This window comes from Dryobates pubescens, chromosome 1 (assembly GCF_014839835.1).
Source record: "Dryobates pubescens isolate bDryPub1 chromosome 1, bDryPub1.pri, whole genome shotgun sequence".
Lineage (NCBI taxonomy): Eukaryota > Metazoa > Chordata > Aves > Piciformes > Picidae > Dryobates > Dryobates pubescens.
In genome coordinates this window covers 11,995,243-12,018,326 of record NC_071612.1, presented here as the reverse complement: position 1 = coordinate 12,018,326, position 23,084 = coordinate 11,995,243, and the positions used below count along the sequence as shown (strand labels likewise).

General features: G+C 43.8%; 1 protein-coding gene across 9 annotated transcripts in view; it reads left to right on the top strand.

Annotated features, from left to right (window-relative positions):
* Positions 1-405: 405 nt before the first annotated feature.
* SLC6A6 (solute carrier family 6 member 6) overlaps positions 406-23,084 on the top strand; it is a 56,204-nt gene continuing 33,525 nt past the window's right edge. Inside the window, exons 1-4 of one of the 9 annotated variants that reach the window (XM_054161426.1) lie at positions 409-479; positions 5,080-5,115; positions 7,663-7,728; positions 12,583-12,639. In XM_054161426.1, coding sequence (XP_054017401.1) covers positions 7,674-7,728; positions 12,583-12,639 — 112 coding nt within the window. In that variant the 5' untranslated portion in view covers positions 409-479; positions 5,080-5,115; positions 7,663-7,673. Of the gene's footprint in view, positions 614-1,044; positions 1,220-5,079; positions 5,116-7,662; positions 7,729-12,582; positions 12,640-23,084 lie in introns of those variants that run through there. The other 8 variants (XM_054161418.1, XM_054161404.1, XM_054161435.1 and 5 more) reach the window with 8 other exon arrangements.

Sequence of the window (23,084 nt, the reverse complement as noted above, 5' to 3'; positions counted from 1 at the left end):
CGGTGGCAACGCCGGGGGATGCTTTGTCTGCGAGAAGGGCGCTCTTTGTGTGAAGATAAAAAAAAAAATTAAAAATCATAATTTAGGAAAAGAAATGTACAGAAATAAAAAATTAAAGAGAAGAGAGGCGCAGCAGGCAGCCCCCCGCTGCGTTCCCCGCCCCGGCAGCCGCGGGACGAGGGCCGGCTCCTGCCGGGCCGGTTCGGGGGCAGCCCGCAGGGGAAGGCGGGCGGCCCGGGCCGGCCCCCCCCCCCGGGCTTCAGCGGCCGCTGCCCCGCACCCGCCCACCCCTCCCCGCCGCCCCGCGGCCGCCTGCCAGCCCGGGCTCCGCCGCCGTGTCTGCGGCATGGCCCCTCCTCCCCCACACCCCTTCCTTTAGGCTCCCCCCTCCCCAGCAAAGAAGAGGCCGTGCCGGTGTTTTTCCACTCAGCAGGATGGGTGATGCTCAAAGCTCCCTCATTAGACAACAGACACGAGAGGTCAGGAAGAAAGCGCTTATAAATTACAGTTTCCTCCCGCTCGGCGCTGCTAGTCGCGCCGCACCGCTCCGCCGGACGCGCCGCACGGCCGCAGGGGCGCAGCGGCGCGCAGGCACCGCGGCCAGCGGACGCAGGTACCGGCGCCTCCCGGGCTAGCTGGCGGGCGGGCGGCAGGGCTGCGGATGCTCCGGCAGCGGCGGCGGGGCTGGTGCGGAGCTGCGCGGAGAGGCGCGGATCGCCCCCTCTGCCGCGACGAACAAAGGGCGGCCGCTCTGCGCCCAGCGGAGCCGAACCGGGCCGGGCCGGGCAGCATCAGCGTCCTCCCTTTGTCCGCGCTGCCTCGGGGGTGCTCCCGGGCGTGCTTTCCCTTCCCCCCTCTATTTATTTATGTATTCCTTCTTTTTCTTTCAATCCCCTCTGCTCCCCAGCTGCCTCTTCACCTCTGTGGATATTTTTTCCCCGCTTAGGGTTTCATCCCCCCCCTGTTACCTCCACCCCCCTCCCCCCCCCCCACCTTACGTGAACTTTTTTTCGCGATAACAGTTTGCAGCAATTACCCACTTGCTGGCGGTCCTCCAGCTCATCTACGGAGCACGCTTCTCTCCACGGCTATTTTTGCCCTTTTGTTTTTCTCTCCTTCCCGCCCCTCCCCGCTGTATTTTTTGTGGCTGCCGTGCGCTAACCTCAAGTGAAGAGGCTGGTACAGGCAATACTGCATCCGATGCTAATGGGCCTACCTGGTGGGTAACACTGCTGCTGCTTCTGCCTTTTTCATCCCCTGGCTTTCCTTTTATTTCCTTGTGTCTCAGCATGCTGAAATCAAAGCAGTGATCGTGGCTTGAAAATAAAACACAGGGACTGCACAGGGCAGGTTACTGAGCTCAGCTTGGTGCGAAGGGGTGGTAATTCTGTGTTTGTTTTGGGGTAACTCGGATCCGAAATTCACCCGCTGGCTTTAACATAATGAATGTCCATCTCTGCCTGATGTGCTGGGCGGCACGTGGGAGGACTTGCAAGGTTTCCATATAAGAACATGTGAGAATTCATTTCACACAGGCGAAGAAGTGTGCAGAGTATGTGTTATTTATGAAGCAAAAAGCGAGCTGTGTTTTCCTTAGGCAGCTCTGTGAGTGGCAAAACTTTATATTTAGAGATGGTAAAGGCTGATTTCTGTTGTTTAATAAGAGCTACGTTTAAAGGAAAGCACCGATGGGGAGGTGAAGGGGGGAAGTATTGGGAAAGGATCCAGATAAACATGAAGAAATACAACCCTGCACGTATTTCAGCACAGTTTGTGCCAAGGTGTAAAGATGGAGATTTTTTTTGGTGCTTGTTCCTATTTTTTTAACCGTATTGGGAAAGGCATTAAGAAAATGTGCCGAGGGGAGCTGGTTACGTTGATAGTGCTATTTTGGTAACTGCAGGCTTTTTTTTTTTTTATTATTGCTTGCATGTCACAATGTTTTGAGTTTTGGACTAGAGAAAAAAAAAAAAACCGTGAGGCAGGCCTGACTGGGGGACGTGCCATCAGCTTTGTAAATCGGAGCTCAGGTGACAGTTGCTACCGGTTTAGATTTTATGGCTCTAGGTCTGAGGATAAATCAGCTCGTTAAAACCTGCTGCTGTGGAATTCGGAGAGGAGAGGCTTCTTTGGTGAAAACCTTGATGGTTGTTTACAGTGTTTACCTCTAGATCTGCTTTTGGGCAGGCTCGCTGCTTTTTGGCATTGCCTACCTTCGGATGAGTGTTATGGAAAGATTCCACTGGGGGTTTTTTTTGAAACAAAATGTGTGAGCAGTCGAGGCAGCCAGCAGCATGACAGTGTCCCTCGCCCTCATTGAGTTGAGGCTGAAGCACAAGCATAGCGGGAGGATGTCTTTGTTACCCTGGTTAAACTGACACTGGAAACTTTATTTTTGGCACATACGGAGATAGCATCTTCATGTTTCCTCTTCAACTGCCTCTTCTCTGCTTTGCCCCCCCCCCCCCCCCCCCCCGCCGTCTCTATTTGCCTGCCTCTCACCTTCTCTGTCCCTTCCCCTTCACATCTCTCTCCCGGTTTAGGCGGCTTTAAGGCTGTACCCACTGGAGGGCGACAGACGCCTGTCCCTCGCCCTGGGGACCCCGGGCTGCCCTGCGGCTGGGGCGGGACCGGACCCCAGGACCGGGACAGGGCGCTTCGTGATGTCATTCGTTAACCTGCTGCTTTTGCTATGTGAGGTTAGGGGTATTTGCTATCATATATTGCAAAAAGCAGGGGATTGCAGGTGGCACTGTGAAATTTGAAGGTGGCCTGCGTGCTTGGGGGTGCTAGATCAAAATCCTGGGGATTCTTTTCTGTTTGTTTAGGGGTCTTGGTCTAGAATCCAATAGACATTTGGAATGGTTCAAATGTTACTGCTTTTAATTTTGTTTTACTTTGCTGTAAACAAGAGCAAAATTTGAGATACAACCCTTTGGTGGTGGTCACTAATTTGTAGCTTTCAGGTGGATCACCTGGAGGTTTCTTAAATGTCAGAGGTGAAATGCTGTGGCTGTGGCAGGCTTCAGTGTGTGTGAAGTGCATTATGAAGGTGTGACATTGCCCTGATAAAATTGTAAGACACTTTGCATTGGCTTACTCTTGCTGCACAGTGCTTGGGAAACCTCTCGTGCCTGAGCATGGTTCTGTTTGTAAAGCCTCAGCAAGGATCTTGTCTTACGGCTAATCACTGCAAGTATTTCAGTGAGTTTTCCTTAAATCAATACTCTGCCTGACCAAGACTGAGCTCTATCTCAGTGGCTTCTAGCCAAGTCCTGTGGGATGGGTTTTTCCAAAGAGTCTCTCAGACACAAGCCTTTCAGCAGGCTACCATGTTTCCCAGGCAAGTGATGCTCCCAGGATTTTCATCAATGCACCTCAAGACTCAGGAGCAATCCTTTACTGTTTTAATTATTACAGTGCCTTGTAGTTTTGCCCCAATGCCCCGACAGCAGCACTGCCAGTTCCACTAGTAAGGGGAGTCCCTGCAGTGGTGCCCTACCCAGGCTTTTAATTACGCTGGCAAACAACTCTGAAAAGATTATGCTGATTTGTTTCTTTTAAATTTTACCACATTACAGCACATAAAAATGAATGGGAGAGACATGGTGGTAAAAGCCTTTTGCAAGTAATGCTTATTTGATTGGCCATACTAATAAATTGCAGATCATTTAAGAAGTACAGCTTTGAATAGATTACCCAGTAGGATTAGTGCCTTTGACTACCTCTCATCACTAACTTAATTTACATGACAGGAATGGATCAGGATTATGTTTTTTTAAAGTAACCCTGTGTCCAGTCCTCTGAAGGTTCATACACAGAACTCAGTTTTATTCTAATGCTAGTCTTGGGGGGGGGGGGGGGCGTGGCTAGTTGTGGGCTTGGGTCCTTGGCATTTGGAAGAAAAGCATGAGGGTGCAAATGCAGTGATTTAGTATTTGTTGAATTTCTTCCATACATGCATATTTACTTGAATCCTCAGCTGTTGTAGTGTCATGGATTTAATTGATTTGTGCTAGCTGAGTATCATCCCAAGGCATGTAAAGTCTGGGCAATACCCTTTAAATAGCTTACAGGGTAGCTAATATTGATGTAAGATACTGTGGTAGAAATTAAATGAAACTGCCACTTTTCATTGTTCTTTTTTATCCCCCAAACCTGCCATCAGAAGGACTATCATGCTGCCAGTCTGTGACTGAAACTGTGGCTGATGTCCTACAGCATTTTCTGCATTTACATCAGTCTCTGTTTTCCAATGCATGTAGATTTACACCAGCCAAAAAGTGCTCAGTGCCAACTCTCTAAGAGCATCCACCAAACCCACCAGCTAGGTTGGTGGAAGGGGAATGTGAATCAAGCCCACGCCCTGCCAGTGAGCTTTAGGTGGGAGGAAGCAGAGCGGGTGGCACGCAGCCACAGGAGGGTGGCTGTTAGAACCATGGACTCTTGGGAAGGCTTGTGCATTTTAGCAGTTGCTGTGCTTCCTGTTGTGGTTCTCTGTCACCCAGAATGCTCACAGCTTTGAAGAACGCCTTCACTACTGTGAGTGCCCAACCTGTGTTTGAACACAGTTGGTGCTTTAGTGCTGGTGTGGAAAAACAATGACGCTGTGCCAAAACACAGCAGGAGTGCCCTGCTTTTAGGGTGTTGCAGGTAGGCTGCCCAGAGGTAGGAGAGCAGCCATACAGTGAGATGCAGGGTTATCAGTCAGCTGGAATGTAGTTTAAAGTTCTTCCTTTTCCCCTTCAGATCACATTGTATTTGCATTTTATTTCACTGCTGCAGTGCAATTTCCTTGCTCCTGAGACAGATACAATCAAATTTTCTGTGGTGTTTTACATAGGATGAAACAAGTGAGAAATAATCTCCTGTTTTGCCGTTGGTTACTGCGTCCAATGTCTTGATGTTCTTCAAATATAAGTGCATACTGATGAAATTCAGAAAACACTATGCATGATAACATTGAAACATGTCTGACTTACCTTGCTAGAACAATTTTTTTTCCTTTAAAATATTTTTTTTGCCTTTTCTTTTTCTCTCTTTTTTTTTTTTTTTGTGTGTTTTTGTTTTTTCAAACAGGAAGAGAAAATCCATTCAGGAGAGACTCTTGTTCATGTAAGTGTTATTTATGCTTGTTTATGAAATCATGAAAGGGTTGTAAAGCTCATTAAAACGTTCAAATACTGAACATTTACCATCTGTTTATAGAAACCAAGTGTAGAGCATGTAAAAATAGGCTGTAGTTATACAGTAATAATGCTCAGCAACTGTTACCTCAAATCTATCTGTGCAGTTCTTCTGTGCGTATCACTGCAGAGTTTAGAAACCATCACAAAGCACTTTGCAGACATTTAAGCAGCATGCCCATAAAGCTCATGTGTAAATCCTGGAGGGATAATGTTAAAGTGGTTTGCCCAAAGCAAAGGAGACCTGTAAGTAAGAGCTTCTTTTAGCACCCCAGAGTCCTTGATTCCCAAACCTTGTGACAGAAGACAGCTTCTCTGCCTTGGATCCTACAGAATCCAAGTTCTGCCTATAGAGCCATTTGTTTGTGTGCATGTGTGCTAGGGTGTGCATGTGTGTGAGTGAGTAAGAGAGCGTGAGGATGTGTATTTGACCTCAAATACCCTGTAGGTATTTCAGGCTTTTTCTACTGCCTATGGTGATACCCATTAAAATAAGAGTAGATGCCACCAGCCATTGGTGAATACTGGTGCAAAAGTTTTGTGGAAGCATTTGGCTCCAGACTGACTGCTCAGTCTAGGTGAGCCTGGTACAGTATTCTTCATGAGACCAAGAAAGCTGCATGTCATCAAAATACAACAGGTTGTTGGTTTTTTTTACCACACCATCTAGTGACCTGGTTTGCTTGCAGATTGCAGATTTGACACCTTTTTGAGTAGCATAGGAAGTTCTGCTCTGGTGTTTCTTCCTAGTAGATAAACCTGATGAAACGTTTCAAGGGGCTGTGTAGGTGAAGACACTCATTGCCTTAATGCAAAATTAGCTTGGCCAGGAAAAGGACTGCATTGCTCCCAATGCAGGGCCCGCTTTGCACATAACTCCCAAGCATGTACTGCGTCCAGTGGCATGGCAAGGCCCACGAGCGCTCACCTCAGGCTGATCTCCCCAAAGTCAACATTTAAAATTTATTTATTTATTCTTTTTTTTTCTTGAAAAATAACCTGTATCTTGGAATTGCAGCACTCCATCATGCTTGCGTAGCAACTGCTGGTTAATGTGTAGCAAAACGCCGTGTGGTAACAAATGTGTTTTTGCTATTGTTGAGCTGGAATGTTAGTTCAGCTTCTAGATAAAAGTGGCTTGCGCAAGGCACCCTGGTAGACCATGGTTTCTGTGGCTTGTATGGTAGTTCTGTAGGCGACTGTGTTCTGCTCTTCCTCTCCCCTGTGCTTCCCTTCATCTTCTACATGAGTGAGGAGTGGGCTTAGGTGAGGGACCTGGGAGCCCTTTGCATCCCGCAAAGCGCCAGCTTGAGTTTTACGTTAAGCCTGTTGCTAGTCAAGCATCTATTGAAAACACTTTATTCTGGTTGTGTTTCTAGCAGAAACATTGTAAGATGCTTTATTTAATAGCTTTAAACCACAAGTGTTCTTTGGCTGGTTTCATGGATATCATAAGACAACTGGGGCGGGGGGGAGGAGGGAAAGGGCCAGCAGAAATTGAAGGATACCCCATAAAGACTTAAAGAATTGCCCTTCCCTGCAGCTGGAATCCTAGCTGAGGCTGACTTAAGAGTTTGTATCTTTGAGAAAGCACATCATCATTTTTAAAAGGTAACAAAGGAGGAAGAATTCCAGAAGGCCATTTTCAACATTTGTAGTTCATTATTATTTTGTTCTCGCACAGGAAATTCAAACCTCTTGAAAAGCCTGCAAAGCACATGCTCCCCAGAGATTTTTAAATGGGAAATTGTGCAACAAACCCACCTTTAATGGAAGAAGCTCCCAAACAGAGAACACCACAAACAGATGAGTGCTGCAGCAGTGACTGTATGGTGTCTGGAAACTGCAGAATAACGGTGCAGCACAGATCTTAAGAATTTTGTCTGGAGATTGCAGTATCGCAAATAAATAATTGGGAGCTTCCTAAGTCCAATACATACACTCCAAAATGAATGAGTAATGAAAAGTTTTGTGGTCCAGAGGCCATTTGCAGTGCAGCCTTCCATCACCTGCTGTGGCTTTTCAACAGCTAGCAGCAAGCTTTGAGCATCAGAGCCTCTCTCTTCTGGTTCTGTGCATGAAATATTACAACTATGACTTGATAACTCTGTCTGTGCCTGTCTGTGCATTGGCTCCCCTTGGCTTCTACAACTATGTGAGTTTCCAAAAGAGTTAAACTCCAGCAGGGGCAGGATTAGCAAGGCTATAGTGAAATGGCAGGATCATGAAGCATCCAGGACAGGGATCTCTCTTAGGCCCTCTTCAGAGGAGGTTGACTCCTGTGACGGTGATTGCTTGGTGGGGATTAACCCCTCAAGACTGTGGTTTGGACCAGTCACTGTGACAGGAGGTGACCACTTTGAGAAAGGACTCTGTGACAGTAACCAGCCATGTGTAGTTGTAATGATAAGAGAGGGACCATCTTATTGTAGTCACTTTGCGACAAATACTACCACAATTCATTACTTTCCATCAGTGCCTCATCCTATGGAGGAATCACCACTGCCCATCTACATTGAGGAGGGGACAGAAGTCCCGATTGGTGAGTGCAGTTGGGACGGGTTATGTTTAAGGGGGGGTCTAATGGTACTTGGGTTTTATATTCCTCACATTTGTGTGTACACATTGGTCATTGAAAATTGTAAGGTGTGCTGCAAATGTTTGGGGATTTTTGTTTTATTTTCTCAATGCAAGTGTATTTGAGAGCTCCTGAGGGTTGTTCAGTACTGCTGGTGCTGGGTTTCAGGTAATCATTAATAAAAGTGAATGATTTATGCAGTGGCATTGAAAGCTTCCATTCAGAATCTCTTTAACACAAGGCTGGAGAAGACCATGAGTATCAGAAGAGGTAGTTCCCACTTCAGCCTTTGACCTTGATGTTGAGATATTCCGAATAATCTGCCACCTGGATCAGCAGGTTTTGTCTTGCTGACACTGTCCTGCCTGCTACCCATCAGATTCATGTTGCACACATCACTGAAAAGCCAGCAGAGATTTAGAGAGGTTTTCCATTTTCTTCACCGCACTTTGGAGTTCTGCTCACCCCCATTTCAGAGCTCTGGTGTGGATGTATTGTCACCACATAAATACATAGATTTGGGGGGTATTTTATTGGGGTTTTTTGTTTGGTTTGTGTTGGTATGGTTGGTTGGGTTTGGTTGTTTTTTGTTTGTTTGTTTTTAATAGAGGAGAATTCTTTCAGATAACCCATAAAGAGAGAGAGTAAAAGATCAGTAAGTTGGACCATGGTGATCTTTTTGGAGCGTAGAAAGCTGTGACTGCAGCACTTCCCAGAGCCCCTTCCTTATTCATCCTGTTGGTTGCATACAGTAAGTGTACTTTGGCTACCACCTTGGGAATCTGCTCTGTTGAGCAGATGTGTCTCTTTAAATAACTTTTTTTCTGATGATATACCCTGAATTTTTCCATTCCTCAATTCAAGCAATTGCTTCTTGTCCTACTATCTTTTGAGCTAGATTAATTACTTTCCTCTACATGCAGTACCTCGAAGGTATTTATAGTTGGATCTCAGCCCAGGAGTCTTCTCATTTATAGACTATATTAATTTAGCTCTCTTATTTTCTCCTTAGATCATTTTTATTATCCTTATTTGTATTTCCTTTAATTTGTCTATCTACTTTCTAATCTGTGGAGACTTGAACAGCTCAAACTACATTCACTGTGGTTGTTTTGACATGGCATCATGCCTGTGACCCTTCTCCTGCATTGCTCAGTAACATCACACTATTGCCTGCAATCACTTTTAGGTCTTTCTTGGATTCTCAGCTTTGCAGCTAGCTGCTCCTCTGGCAATGTCACTTTTGTCCTGAGATATAGGCCTTTATACTTCCAAACACTAAATCCCCATCCAATTGCATGCCACTTTCCTGTTTTATCCAAGAATGATTTAAGTTGATATGTCTATATATTTATTTCAGTGCCCTGGGATTTTATCATTTATATCAAAGTTGTTAGTCTTTTATCACATGTGGAGCAAAGAAGTACATAGAGTTTTTTGATAGCTATTACTACTGTCTTCTGCACATTACTCCAGACTCCTTCCCCAGCTCCATCATACTTGTTTGCCTACCTTCCCCAGCTTTTACTTTCTCTAGTTATAAAAGTTCATAATATTACAGGTTTAGCCTTCTCCCTGTCTTTATTTTGTACCCTTTCTCATTATACACTTAGTATATTGTTACTGTGTCCTTTCTATGCATGGCATGATGTCATCTTTCCTAGAGCAGGTTATCTTTTTCTTGCCTCCTCAATGTCTGTTCAACATCAGTCCCCTCTTGTAGAACCAGTAAGGCTGAGTTGCGTCATTGTCCGTGGTATTTCATCTTGTCTTTCCCATTGCACTAAGGAGACCTATACTGCCAGGATGGTGGCCCCTGCATCAACAAAAATAGTGTAAGACTGATGAGATACAAAACTGACCACACAGAAAACCCCCACAAATCTGTGAATGAAAAGAGTTTCAGAGAGTGTTTATTTGGTGCTGTCATGAAGCAGGTTTGTTGGATCAGCCTCTGAAAAGCAGCACATGTTGTAAAACGGCAAACTTGGGTTGAGGAGCTCATTGTGTTTACTTATTTTAAATAAGTACCTGGACTGTCAATACAGCAAGCTGTGGTTGAGGATGGAATGAGTGGGAAAAGTAAATGATGCAGAGATGAGAGCAAACCACAAGCCCTGATTTTGTGAGTTTGTGTTTGAATGCCTGACGTGGATCAGGACTTTCATAATAGTTGGATGCAGTATAAATGGTCAAGCTAGGAAGTCAGCTGTGAAGGTCTGATCTGGTTCTCAGTTTTGTTCCTATTCTAAAAAAGAAGTCCTGTCTGACTTTAGGTTGGAGAAGAATAATGTACAGTTATTAAAACCAGTGAACACAACCATCATTTACTTTTAAAATGTTGTTTGGAGAACTTAAGATTATTTCCTCATCTAAACCACATTTTGCATAGCATGTGGAGAACATACTGTTCTGGCCCAGGCCTGACTGGTGCTTGTAGCTCACTTTGTAGCTTCTGTATTTATTAAGAAACAAAACAAAACAGAGAAATCAGTAGGTTCTTTCAGAGACAAGATTTAACAACACTAATTATTGCAAGCAATTTAAAAAGGAACATAAATCTCACTTGTTTTTTCCAGCTGCTTCATGAAAACAGCAGCTATGAATAATACCTTGTAATGAAAATCTAGCTAACACTGTCATGGATTAACCAACAAGAGAAGGAGTGTATGGAATCTGGACAAAGGTATCATTTCCTTCCTTGGAGAGTGAGTTTTTGCATTGAGGAGAAGGTGGTTGTTACTGAAATGCTGGTTCTGTTTCATGGGGTGAAATGAAGACTGACATTTCTGTATAGACAAATACAACTTCTGAGCAGAAAAAGATCTGAGCTCTACTTAATTTTGTGCACTTTTTTACTTCCTCAGAGGAAGATAAGCAAGCAAGATGCAGCAAACATGTTAGTAAGTCAAAAATATTTCTGAGGAGATGGAGACTGTTTTCTGAGCATTAGGGAAGAATCTATAGAGTAACAACAAAAGAGCATGTCTCAGATCCTAGAATAGAATAGAATTAACCAGGTTGGAAAAGACTTTCAAGATCATTGAGTCCAACCTATCACCCAACACTATCTAATCAACTAAACTATGGCACCAGGTGCCCCATCCAGTCTCTTAAACACCTCCAGTGCTGGTGACTCCACCACCTCCCTAGGCAGCCCATTCCAATGGCAAATCTCTCTTTCTGTGAAGAACTTCTTCCTAACATGCAGCCTAAACCTTCCCTGGTGCAGCTTGAGATTGTGTCCTCTTGTTCTGTTCGTGGTTGCCTGGGAGAAGCGACCAACCCCACCTAGCTGCAACCTCCCTTTAGGTAGTTGCAGACAGCTCCCCTGAGCCTCCTCTTCTCCAGGTTAAGCAACCCCAGCTCCCTCAGCCTCTCCTCAAAGGGCTTGTGCTCCAAAACCCTCCCCAGCTTTGTTGCCCTTCTCTGGACACATTCCAGGAACTCAACAACTCTTTCCTAAACTGAGTGGTCCAGAAAGTCTTGGAAGTCTTGGTACAGGCACAATTTCAACTGTGTTCCATACATTTAAACAGTTCATGAGATTCAAGATGAGGGAATGGGCAGAACAGGTCATTATTCACCGTTGCTGTTCATGCTATGGTCAAGGCCATATTCCCAGATCACCATTTGGAACCTGTTGTGTTAACTGCTGAAGAAGACACCTGAGGCAACACAGTCCAGATGCACCTTTTATAAAAGAAAAGCCAGGAAACAAAATATTGGTATTGGCAGTCATTGTATTTGGCCTAAACAGAACACAACACCATTGGGGAAATAATTGACTCCCGGGTAAACAGGGAGCAACAGAGCTGTAGGCTGTTTGTTTATATTTTTCATTCCAGGTCACATCTTGAGGCATTTAGGCTGTTCAACACCTGTGAAATAAGCTGCAAAGACCTATAAATGCAGGATTTAATTCTCATCGGATTTAATTCGGCGTGGCTTTGTTGATTCCAGTGGTATTGCTATTGATTTATCATTATGTATCAGGGTCAGACCCCCTTTTCCAGGAATCAGTCCTGCTGACCTTGAAATCCATGGCACCCTGCAGTAGCTCTGAGTCCCTACATGGGCAAAATCCTATTGGTCCTCTTCTGTCTTTCTTATTGACTTTTGCTAACAAATAGCACTGGCTTCAGTGAACTTATGTCAAATATATACAGGTGTTAGGTAGACCTAGCCTATGTAGGGTTTGTTCCCCCATTAAATCATCTTGGTATGATGGAAAGCTCCACTAGAACTCTGAGGCCATATTCTCTTGGTGGTACTCACAAGTCATATTGTAGCCTGGGCTCATTTGAATAGTCTTGATTACAGGAGAATTGTAATTGCGCACAGTTTCTTCTGTCAGTGCTCAGTCCCTGCTTTTAAGCATCTCCAATGTCTTATTAACTGTAAAAACTGGATTTATAGTCTCCTCCTGCTCTTGGATAGAATCAATGAAAGATAGATGCTTTGTTGTTTGGGTTTTTTTTCCTCCTTCAAGTAAGAGAGTTTACTTACTTAGAATAGAATTAACCAGGTTGGAAGAGACCTTTGAGATCCAATGAGTTAGAGCTGGTTTGTTTTTTTAAGCAGAGTAAGCATAGGAAGTGCACCTTCCCCTGGCAGGGAGAGAATTCAACACTTTACAGAGAGATGGCTCTGTGTATCTCCAGGACATTGCCTTCCCTCGTAAGAGAGGAGAACCTTTTCTGTCATAGATGCTTCAGGGTTTGCTCTTCCATGGGGTGCTGGCACACAAAAAGCTTGGGTTTTGCCAGGTACTGAGTGCCTTCTGCAAGGTATTGAGTGCCCTCCTATCCTTTGCAGCCAAAAAGGAGTTGATTGCTCTTGGCATCAGGCAGATCTGGACCCAGAAGACCACAGGTAGTATGTGCCAATTATTTATGTGCTTTTGCATGCCAGAGGTTGTCTGACTTGGTTTATCTAGCATACAAGAGATCTCAGGTGTTCATGTTTGCCTGCCACTAAAAGAGTTACCTATTTTTTTAAAATATATAAAATAACACAATAATAAGCATGACATTTACTGCATTGCCATGAAGAAATTATCCCCCCCCCCCTCCAAATTAACTACAGTCCAAGTAACTATTAGCTCTTTAGAGCTATTGTGAATGTGAGTTACATACCCTGAACGAGCACCATATGCCAGTTTACTGTGGCACAGTGAGTCACAGGACACATTGTGGAAAGCAATATTTGCTTGGCATGCATTGTAACATTCAGTAGGGTTTTTGTTTGGCTTTCTTAAAGGAATGTTTTTATTCCAACAATAACATGGGTATTGTCTGATATTCTGCCACCAGGGACTGTTGCTTACTTTGTAATTAACCTGGAGCTTACCCGTTTGCACTTACCCACTGCACGCACCCTCTGTATCTTTTCCCCTCCAATCACTTCTATTGTATGTGTGTGGTATCAGAATATTAAGACTGAGCCTTCTCTTTGGTATTGTCTTTTCATTTTCTCTTAATCCTGTTCTCCCTATTCCTCCTCATCTTCTTTCTTTGTCCAATAGGGAAATTCAGATTGTTTCTAAGGCGACATTGTTCACCCTGAGAGGAGTGAAGCAGTGGGACGAGTAGCTCAGTTATCGCACAGTCTCCACTCTTGGAGGTTTTCTAATTCTAACCAGATAATGCCATCAGCAACTCAGTCTGATTTTGATGTTGGTTTGTCTTTGAGCAAGAGACTGGGCTGTGTGACCTCCAGAAGTCCCTTCTAACCCACATTATTTAATGATTCTGTTTTAATACCCAGTTCCTGTTCTATTTCAGTCATGGTGTTGTGTGCGCCATTAACTCCTTGCTCCCCACTGGAGTCACTCTCTTTTATACCAGCATAGAACAGGAGTGACTTTCTGAATGTCAGTGAAGCTACAGTAGTTTTACTCACATAGGATCAAAATCAAGATGTAAGTGATAATCTCAGATGAAATTAGTAGATGAAATTTGGGCATCTCTGAAATGAATTGGAATTTTTTACCAGAATCTCACTTGAGATCTCTTTAGATCATCATTTAGTGCTGATTGAAGCTACCAGTTGAAGAGCTAGATGCATTATTATATCAGGATGGTAAATATTTTAAAAGTGAAGATCACCTTTTTCCCCCCATTCAGTTACAAGTCTCATTCTCTAGCAGCCTTGAAGAGAGCTTTTGGGTATTTAGAATTTAGCAAGTCACCAGCTGCCCTTGCTCTGCTGATACATGCTGATTTCCTCATGTGGCTGTAACCATGTGAGGGAGTTAATGCTGCACAGAGCATCTGCTCCTTAGCTAAATGCCTTCCCAGCCCTGCAACTGCCTGCCAAAGAGCTTCAGACATGCAGAGAAGCGTCTGCAAGCTCCATAGGGTAGCAAATTTTCATGGGTTAGCCCATATGCTAGCCAAAAAATGTCCATTGTCAGAATAATGTTATTTTAATTCTGCTGAAAGAAAGCAAACCCATGCTGAGATTCACCATATCAGAGTAGGGAATTTTCAACAACCACCTAACCCTTATTAAAAATAAGATGGAAGAAACTCCCAGTTCCTAGGAAAAAGAAACATGGCAATAGTTTTATAGAGCTGCTCTTTTAAGTCTGCCAAGATAAGGTGATTTTTTTTTTCCCTTCTCCATATCTCTCCTTTCTCAACAAGAAGCATAGTTCTTATTGCAAACACTTTATTTCCTATCAAGCTTCATCAAAAGTAAAGTTTGCAAATGGGGCTACTGTAGTGAACTGAGGAAAAGGTAAATATGAACAATCAATAGCCTTTGTTGTCCCTTTTTATGCAAGGCAGGATCTTCTAAAATCAAGACTTAACAGGATAGACTTGCTTTCATGTACTTTTTCTGGTGGTTGCTGCCCTCCCTCCTCTGTAACTACATCAGTTCCCTCTCCTTGTACAGACCCTCCTAAGATGATTTAGGAAGTTGCTTTTTGGGGTGTGAAGAGGTGGTCTGCCATGTAGAGGGAGTATGATAGCAGAACTGTTATTTAAGCTGGGTTAAAGATCCTTTATCCTGCAGGCTATAAGACTACAACTCAAATGTAATAGATAACATTCCCATGAGGAATTAAAAGCCATACATCTGACTTTGAATAAGTTGGATTTCTCCTTCTGTAAAACTCTGAGGAGTTCCTGTCACTTCCTTACAGAAGTTCAGAAAAGTAAACCAAAGGAAGTTCTCTCACTTTCTACCATGAGTTTACATATGGAGGGTTTTTATGGCTTTCTCAACTGTTTGTCATGTACCCATCATTTATGGTGGAACTGCAAACAGTTTCCCACCTGTCTGTAATTAGCTTTTGTGCATGGAAAAAACCAAACAGTTGTAGTATTGATGGAAACAGCTTTGGATATTAAAGGTTAATGTGCCACAATGGCTTCTAGAATGATCCTCAGCTGTTCACTGGTTAACAGGAGTAGGTTGAGTTTACAGTAGTTAAGCTAGGACTATAAAAACAACTTGCAATGAAAACTGTCAGCAGATGTTTCTTTGAACAGATAAGAGACAGATTAAAAAATATTAATGCTTTTCATATACTGTCATGCTGTATTTGGGGGTGCTTACCAGCAAAAGCCAACAGAAAAGCAAGTGCCTGTAGCCTGTGGGATTGACACTGCTATAAAGGTAGGACTGTGGATACTTGTTTCTTGTACTGGTGTCAGCCTTGCTCTTAAGAAATTTCCTTTGGAGGCAGCAATTCCAGGGTGAGTTCGGAGGGCTTTTGTCCAAGTGGTGTGTGGGATCAGGGTTTTGTTTGTGCTTGGTGTGTGCTCTGCACTTTGCAGATCATGGTATGCAGAAGTGGTTTATATATTAGTTTCCTTGGAAAAATGAAGTATTTGTCCTGGCAGTATTTGGTTTTCATTTCTCTCGACATAAAAACAAGCGCAGCTCTCTGTGTGTGAAAGCTGATGTCAGATGCTCATGGCAAAAAGGAACTGAAAATATTCTTCTGACTGGGAATCAGCCTGAATCATGTCATATGTAAAAGCATATCGGTTTAGTGGTCAATACCAAAGGTTTTACTTCCAGCTGAGCCCCTCAAAACAGATGGGTAGTGATCAAAATGCTGTGACTTGCAAAATACCGCCCATGGAGAGACTGTAGGACATAGCAGTATTCCTTCTGAAATGCCATCCAGGAGCATGGTGAGTGACTCTGGCCAGCCATGGAAGCTCAGAGAACGGAGCTGCAGCTGGAGACTGAGCCAAGGCTGTTCTGAGATTAAACAAAACATGCCAGTGTCCAGCCGTGTAAGCCAGCACCTGGCACCAGCTGCATGAAAGCAAATAAATACCATAGTGTCTACATAGCTCTGCTTTCTCTTGGATGTGTGAAAGTCTACAGTTCACCAACCTGTTTTGCAGTGTTGCCTTCTCTGTGAGCTTGTTCATCAACCCTGCCACTTCTTCTTTTAGCATATCCTCTGCAGAAACCCCCCACGCTCTGTTTTGCTCTGCCCTGTCAGGAGTTTTAATTTCCTGTGTGAAACTTCATATGCTTAAAGTTTCTGTTCCTTTTTTGTTGTTTTTTTTTTATTCCCTGAAGAAAACAACAACAGTGAATTAAACACAGGCTGTGTAGGGAATCTGATGGCTGAAGGGCTGTGGGCAGTGGTGTCCTGGCTGAGCACCACAGTCACCCAAGCACCAAGGATTGGTGGCAAGGGTTGTTACTCCACATTAGCCCCACGTCGTAAAAATCCACTGCCCATTTCCATCACTGATTCCTATTTTTGCTGATAATTACTGCCAATATAGAGGAGAAGTCAAGAATAAAATCAGAAGCAGCTCACTCTTATCATTAAGTTTTAGAGTTCCTGGCTCTGTCCTCGGGGCTTCATAACCTTCTCAGGCTTTACAGCCCTGTAATGGGCTAACTCTGCTGACTGCCTGCATGTGATAGCTGTTTTCCTGGTACAAGTTAGCTGGCTGCTTTCCACCCCCACTGCTGTGTTGCACAACTCTTCCTTCCATTAATGTACTCCAGAAAAAAAATAATCAGGTGTTATGCTGATGTGGCACAGGACAAAGAAGAAGAAAGGATTGTTCTCCTCCACCCATGCTGTTGGGATCTGGATTTGTGGGAATAAGGTACTATATGACATGTTTAAACAGCTGCCACAGGTGGGATAGAAATCTGTCCTCAGTTATTGTTTTAAGTTAAGCTGAATGGGTAGAGGTGGTAAAAACACAACTCTGTGTGAAGGTGGCCTAGGCAGGTATGACAGCAGGCTGGTTACAAAGCTGATCAAAGCCACTTGTGGGCACGACAAACTCTGCTTGTTTTCCCAAAACCCTGTAATCTTCCACATATATCAGTTTTTCACTTCTTTGGAAAACATGCTGGAAAAGTGCAGTGATCTTCTTTTACAAGAAAGCCCTGACCTCTAGAATTAGTACTCAGTAAATTTAAGGCTAAATTTAGAATTAGTTGAAAAAGAAATGATGGCAGTGGAATAATTTCCCCCCGAGGAAAAAATACTTTGAACTAATGAATTAATACATTTTATTCCACATTTACTTCACTGAACAACAAGCACTTTGTTGTTTCTCTTCTCTGTACCAGGGCACTGCTCAGTTACTGTAGTGCAGAGATATTAATGTGCCTCAGAATTGCTTTGCAGATGTGTCACATTGAATCAATACCTTGTTAATCACATGCCAAAAATTCAATAGGCACAATGCACACCACTGACTATTCAAGTTCATAAGCTTTGTGGGCTTTAATGGGGGTTTTTTTTCCCTTTTTTTTTGACAGCAGGATGAGGGACATCTCTTAAAGATGTCAAGGTGGTTTCTTTGTGGCAGTAGAACTAGCTTAACTGACACCAAGACTCGCTAGAGAATTGCAATCCACTCAATAGCAGACTTCCAGAACTGAAAACAATATATGAAAATGCTTGTTTCTTTGGTCGAGAGTTGTGTAACTGCAGGATACAAGGTGGATGAAGAGCTGAGGATGCACACAGCTTGTTTAATCTTTCTCAGCAATGCTCATCTCACTTGGAAAGCATCTCACTTTGCAGCAGTATATCCAAGTGGTGTGGCATTCTTTAAAGGGCCCTCTTAAAGGCAAGGGCTTCAAGAGGTGGTGTCACCCAGGCAATTACTGGTTTGTCACTTTCAGAATGGGAGAGCTTATGCATCAGGGGAGTATGCAGGCAAGGCAGCAAAGAGCTTGGTGCTGCCTTCCACCCTGTTGACAGTCAGGAGGCTGTTAGCTGGCATGCCCAGAGGCATTACATTAGGTCAGCAGTTAGCTTCACGTGAACAAAACCACATGTTAACTAGATGTTCTCCCACACATAATTACCTATATAGTGTGCAACAAATGAGCAGTTTTCTTTCATTGTCCATGCCATTGCCAACCTTTGCTTTCAGGCTGTCCTTCCCTGTGGTCCTCTTTGCAAGAGTCACTCTTGACCTTTATTCTTTGAGAAGGGGACAGAGCAGTAGGACCATAGATCTCCTGTGCAAGATGCTTTGTTTCGCACTGAGATACAGGAGACACTGTGCCTACAGAGGAGTTTGGTGGGATGGGGTCATAACCAGTGTGATGCAGTATGCCAGTCTTCTGTTTTCACTGTAGCCCATTCTGTTTCTCAGTGACCACTGTGGGGGCCAGGGCTGCCCAGAGCCCTCTCACACGGGAGCCAGGCTTTGTCCATCTGAGGCTGGGAAGCATGACCTTCACTTCAGCCCCTATGTTTAGGATCATGGTCACGTTCCCTCTGAAACCTATTGGTGTTTGTTTATACTCATTCTCCTCCTTTCCAGCACACAATGAGAAAGGAGTTTTTAATTTCCTCCTGTTCTGGGTTTAGTTGTAACTACTTTGTTCTTCCACATAAGCAGAACAAAATGAGCATCTACTGTGATAACATGACTGTAGATTTTTCTGCTGCTGAAATCTGAGCAAAGATGCAGGATTTTGTAACAGCTCTGTGCTGTATCTATTTGAGGCATTTGAAGAGCATGAATGGAAGCAACAGGGAGGAAAAAAAAGCATGTTGGGGAAAAAAACCCAACCTTTTGTTCAGACCACAACTGCTGAAAAAGAAACTGCATTAAGCCCTGAGCTTTCCTTTCAGAATAGACTTCAGCTTTATAGAGGAGTGCATTTTGCTCCTGGGGGGGGAGGGGGGAATCAGTAGCAGGTTTTCCAGTCAATCTTAGAAGACTGGTGAAAGGAAATGATGAAGAAGTGAGAAGGGAGATGGCAAAAGTTGAAGGGAAAACCGAGGAAGAAGAAAAGACAAATGGATAGATGTTTCAATAACTAAGTACCCTTACCCAGGGAAAAGTCATTAGAAAAAGAGGAATCCATTAAAGGACAGTGAGATGTAGTTCAGGGAATTTTAGAGGCATTTTCAAGAAGAAGAGAGTCACTGTGTGCAACAAAGGCAGAGTTATTGTTTTGCAGAAAATGTAGTATCTTGTTCATTGATGCAGAAAGAACTTGGGATGTGAGTGAGGGACAATAAATGAAGTCAGGTGCTCTTTGGATACTGTTGTGGCCTCAAGGGCTGCCAAGCATAAAGGCTTTTTCTTCTGCAGGTCAGAAAGACTTGTGCTGAAGCCATAAGTTTGGTCAAGGGGCTGTTTATTTTAATCATATATTGATTGGCTTAACCACACTGCTCCAGGAGGGAGGGAAAGCTGTCAACATCAAGAATTACAGCTTTCAAAGTTCCAAGTAATCCTAGGAAATGAGCCAAACACAATAAATGAAGTCTTATTTGGGACCTACTACTGTTGAAATCAGTAACAGCTTTTCCATTGCCCTCAGTGAGAATGGAAGCTGCTTATTTGAAGAGCAGCTCTGATGCAGCAATCAGGGCAGCTAAGTCTGAAATATTTATGAATATAAAATAATAATAATAATAATTCAAAAAAGAACCAACCCACAAATAGATTGGCAGATCTATAAAAGCTCATTTCTTTTCTAAGGGAAGTTGACTTGGATTTCCAAGATACAGAATGAAAAAAAAAGGCAGAAAAATAAGAGAGGTGGCAAAGCCTAAAGAAGCAGTGAGCTAAAGCAGGATTAGAAAAACTGATTATAATTTGATAAACAGATCTCTTTCAAAAGTCATTGAGGCAGAACAGGAGGAGAGAGCACTTAGAAGCCCAAGACATACAGTCTGCACAGGCTGAACTTAGTTGAAAAGGGTCCCTGAAAGCAAAAGTATTGGTGATACACATCACCCTGAAAAAATAGTCCAGAAAATCAGCAGTAGCACCATACAGTCATTCCTCAGGCAGTGTTCCTAGTAAGGTCAGAGGCATTCTTGAGTATGTATTTTGCTTGTAGTTTTCTAATGGAAAAGGAGCTAGAAATGTTCAGTTATGATTCTAGTCATTCATTCAGTATGTTGAATCCCTGTTGAAGGTTGATGTGTTGACCAAGAAAGAAGCAGCTCCTTTGCTGTGGTTTCTGATCTTCAGACAAGACAATATAGAATAGAATAGAATTAACCAGGTTGGAAAAAACCTTTGAGATCATCAAGTCCAACCTATCACCCAACACTATCTAATCAACTAAACCATGGCACAAAGCACCCCATCTAGTCTCTTCCTAAATGCCTCCAGTGATGATGACTCCTCCACCTCCCTGGGCAGCCCATTCCAATGGCCAATCACTCTCTCTATGAAGAATTTTATCCTAACATCCAGCCTAAATCTCCCCTGGTGCAGCTTGAGACTGTGTCCTCTTGTTCTGGTGCTGGTTGCCTGGGAGAAGAGACCAACACCCACCTGGCTACAACCTCCCTTCAGGTAGCTGTAGACAGCAATAAGGTCTCCTCTGAGCCTCCTCTTCTCCAGGCACACACAAATATTTACAAATAAATATCTGTGCATACAGGCAGTCTCTGATTTTTCATCTTTCCATCAGCATTTGGAAAACCTTTGTTCTGAAGACTGAATTTTAAAAGACTTTTAAATTAGGTAGCATCCACAATGAATTTGTGCTCTGACCCTGTGTTGGTCGCCTGTCCTTGGCTAGGAGAAGCTTGGAGTGGATTGTTACAGGAATCCTAAAGCAGAAATTGATCAGTGTGTTTTCAGATGTGTAATCCATGGGTTTGTCTGTAAAACAAAACCAAACAAACAAGTCAGTGGTTCAGCAGTAGTGTGAGTTGTGTCCTGATAACCAGCAGGTCCTGTCTGTGCTGGTGGCCTTCGCCATCTGCATCTCTCATTGTCTGATCCTTCTGCCCAGCACCTCCCCCACTCTTGTAGCCCTTCTTTTTTGGCATGTTATGAAGGATTATATTTCAGTGCCAGTATTTTTTAAAGGGTATGGGTTATCTGAGGGACAGGCAGTACGTGTGCAGATATGATAGCTGTACCACAGCAGATAGCCCAAGCCCAGTTGGCTGGGAATGCCCTCTCTTATGGCTAATCTTTTGGTATTTTCAGCTGTGCACCAAAGATGGTCATGGAGAGCAACACGAGAGCTTGGGTTATTGCAGGGGAAATTTCTGCATCAGGCACATGGGCAGACACATAATTCTCCTGCAGAAGGAGCCCTTGAGGTTCTTCTGGCTGTACTGGGGAGCAGGTGCCCATGCTTACTTTCATGTTCTATTTTCATCACATTTTAGCAGCATCAGCTTGACAATCAATAACATCATCCTCAGTTAATTAGGGTTTGTACCAATGTATGTGAGAGCAGATCCTGAGTTTGACCCAGTCTGGATCCTTTTTCTCCTTACTTTTGAATCAGGCTTTAGCTGTTTGGATGGACTCAGCCTAGTAGCACACTGTAGACAGCAGGCTCGACTGCTGCTTTTTTTTTCTTTAATCCATATTAAGTTCATCAGATGAAGCCAGAGCTTCCTGGGGCCATCTGAAGCTTCCTGGTGGGGGTACTGTCACAGGCAGATGTGGCTCCTGGAAGGCAGACGTGTGTCTCTGGGAGGCAGACATATGCCTCAGACTTGGATCACTCCTTGTAAGAGCATTTTCTTACAATGTATTTCCTTGGGGGAATCAGATGGACTTAGATCTCGGATACCATCCCCACTAAGTGATACAGTAAAAATAACCTATTATTCTCTGGTTCTGACCTGGGTGGTGACAACATATTGTTTCAGCATCTCTGCCAGACTATTTCCCTTAAGAGCCATTTTAACCTCACCCAGTGGGACATAACTAAAGGAAATGAAACTCCAACCCCATTAAGCAAAAAGACAATGCCTTTCACTAAACAAACTTAATTTTCTTGGCTTTTCTTCGCCAAGGAGAATCGCCCGTACCCCCCACCCTTGCAGCCTTTGTAGACAGTTCCTGTAATTGGGAATGGCTGGGTGGACACCAATGGTTGGCAGCAAAGGGGGATAAATCCAACATCCCTTGAACGTGACATGGGCTGGGACCGCAGTCCCAGGTGGCCGCTTAGCGTCAATTCCTATGGTACTAGTGGACGGTACTTACGTGCCTGCCAGCCACAGCTGCCGGCCCTTGAAACACAACTGGGAGTTGAGCAAGAGTGGGTAAGAGATGTGCTGTAAAACTGGGCTGATGCTAATTTTGTGCAGGCATTAAATAGGTACTATATTGTGCTTCCACGAGTGAGAGCTGGTGACTTGCCACAGAGTTACGGTGGCCCATCCCTTGGCATTCATATGGTGAAGTGGCCCACCCCAAAATCAGGCCTGACCTTGAGAAGTTGTCATCTGTGGGCTTAGGAGAAAGAACACGATCCCTCTTCACACTCCAGCTAAGACTGAACCAAAATTTACCTTCAGTAAATTAGGTTTCCAAGCATGGCAATTAATTTGGGGTGCCTTAAGACAAATTGGAAATCCCTTTTTAAAATGCAGTCCCACACAGTTATGATGTAGGAGTCTGAAGAGGTTTCACACCCTGTGTGTGGGTAATTAGGACAAACCACAGGGTGATCACCTTGTTCCAGGGAGAGTTAGAGTTTACAGAATGCAATCAGTTGCTCAGGCTTGCAAATTCTGGGTAGAACTGAGTAACACCTGAGTCAAAGTAAATCCACAGGCAAGAAGATTAGAGCTGGCAGGAAAATAAAGAGCTGTGTGTCACGAAAGAAAAGTAGATTGCAAAAACCATTGCAATCTCCAAAGAGTTTCTAATCTCAGAGGTGGCTAATGTCTGTAGGTCCCTCGGGTTTTTGGCATAAAGGTAACCTATGCGCCCAGTGTTCTCTTTGGGGGTATTTCCAGTATCAGTCCCCACAGGGAGCACCTGAACTCCTATTTCAGACCTTAATCCTGCAGGGATCTAGCAATCTGCATATCTCTGTGTCACTGAGCAGGTTTATGGCTGTCCCAGCAGCTC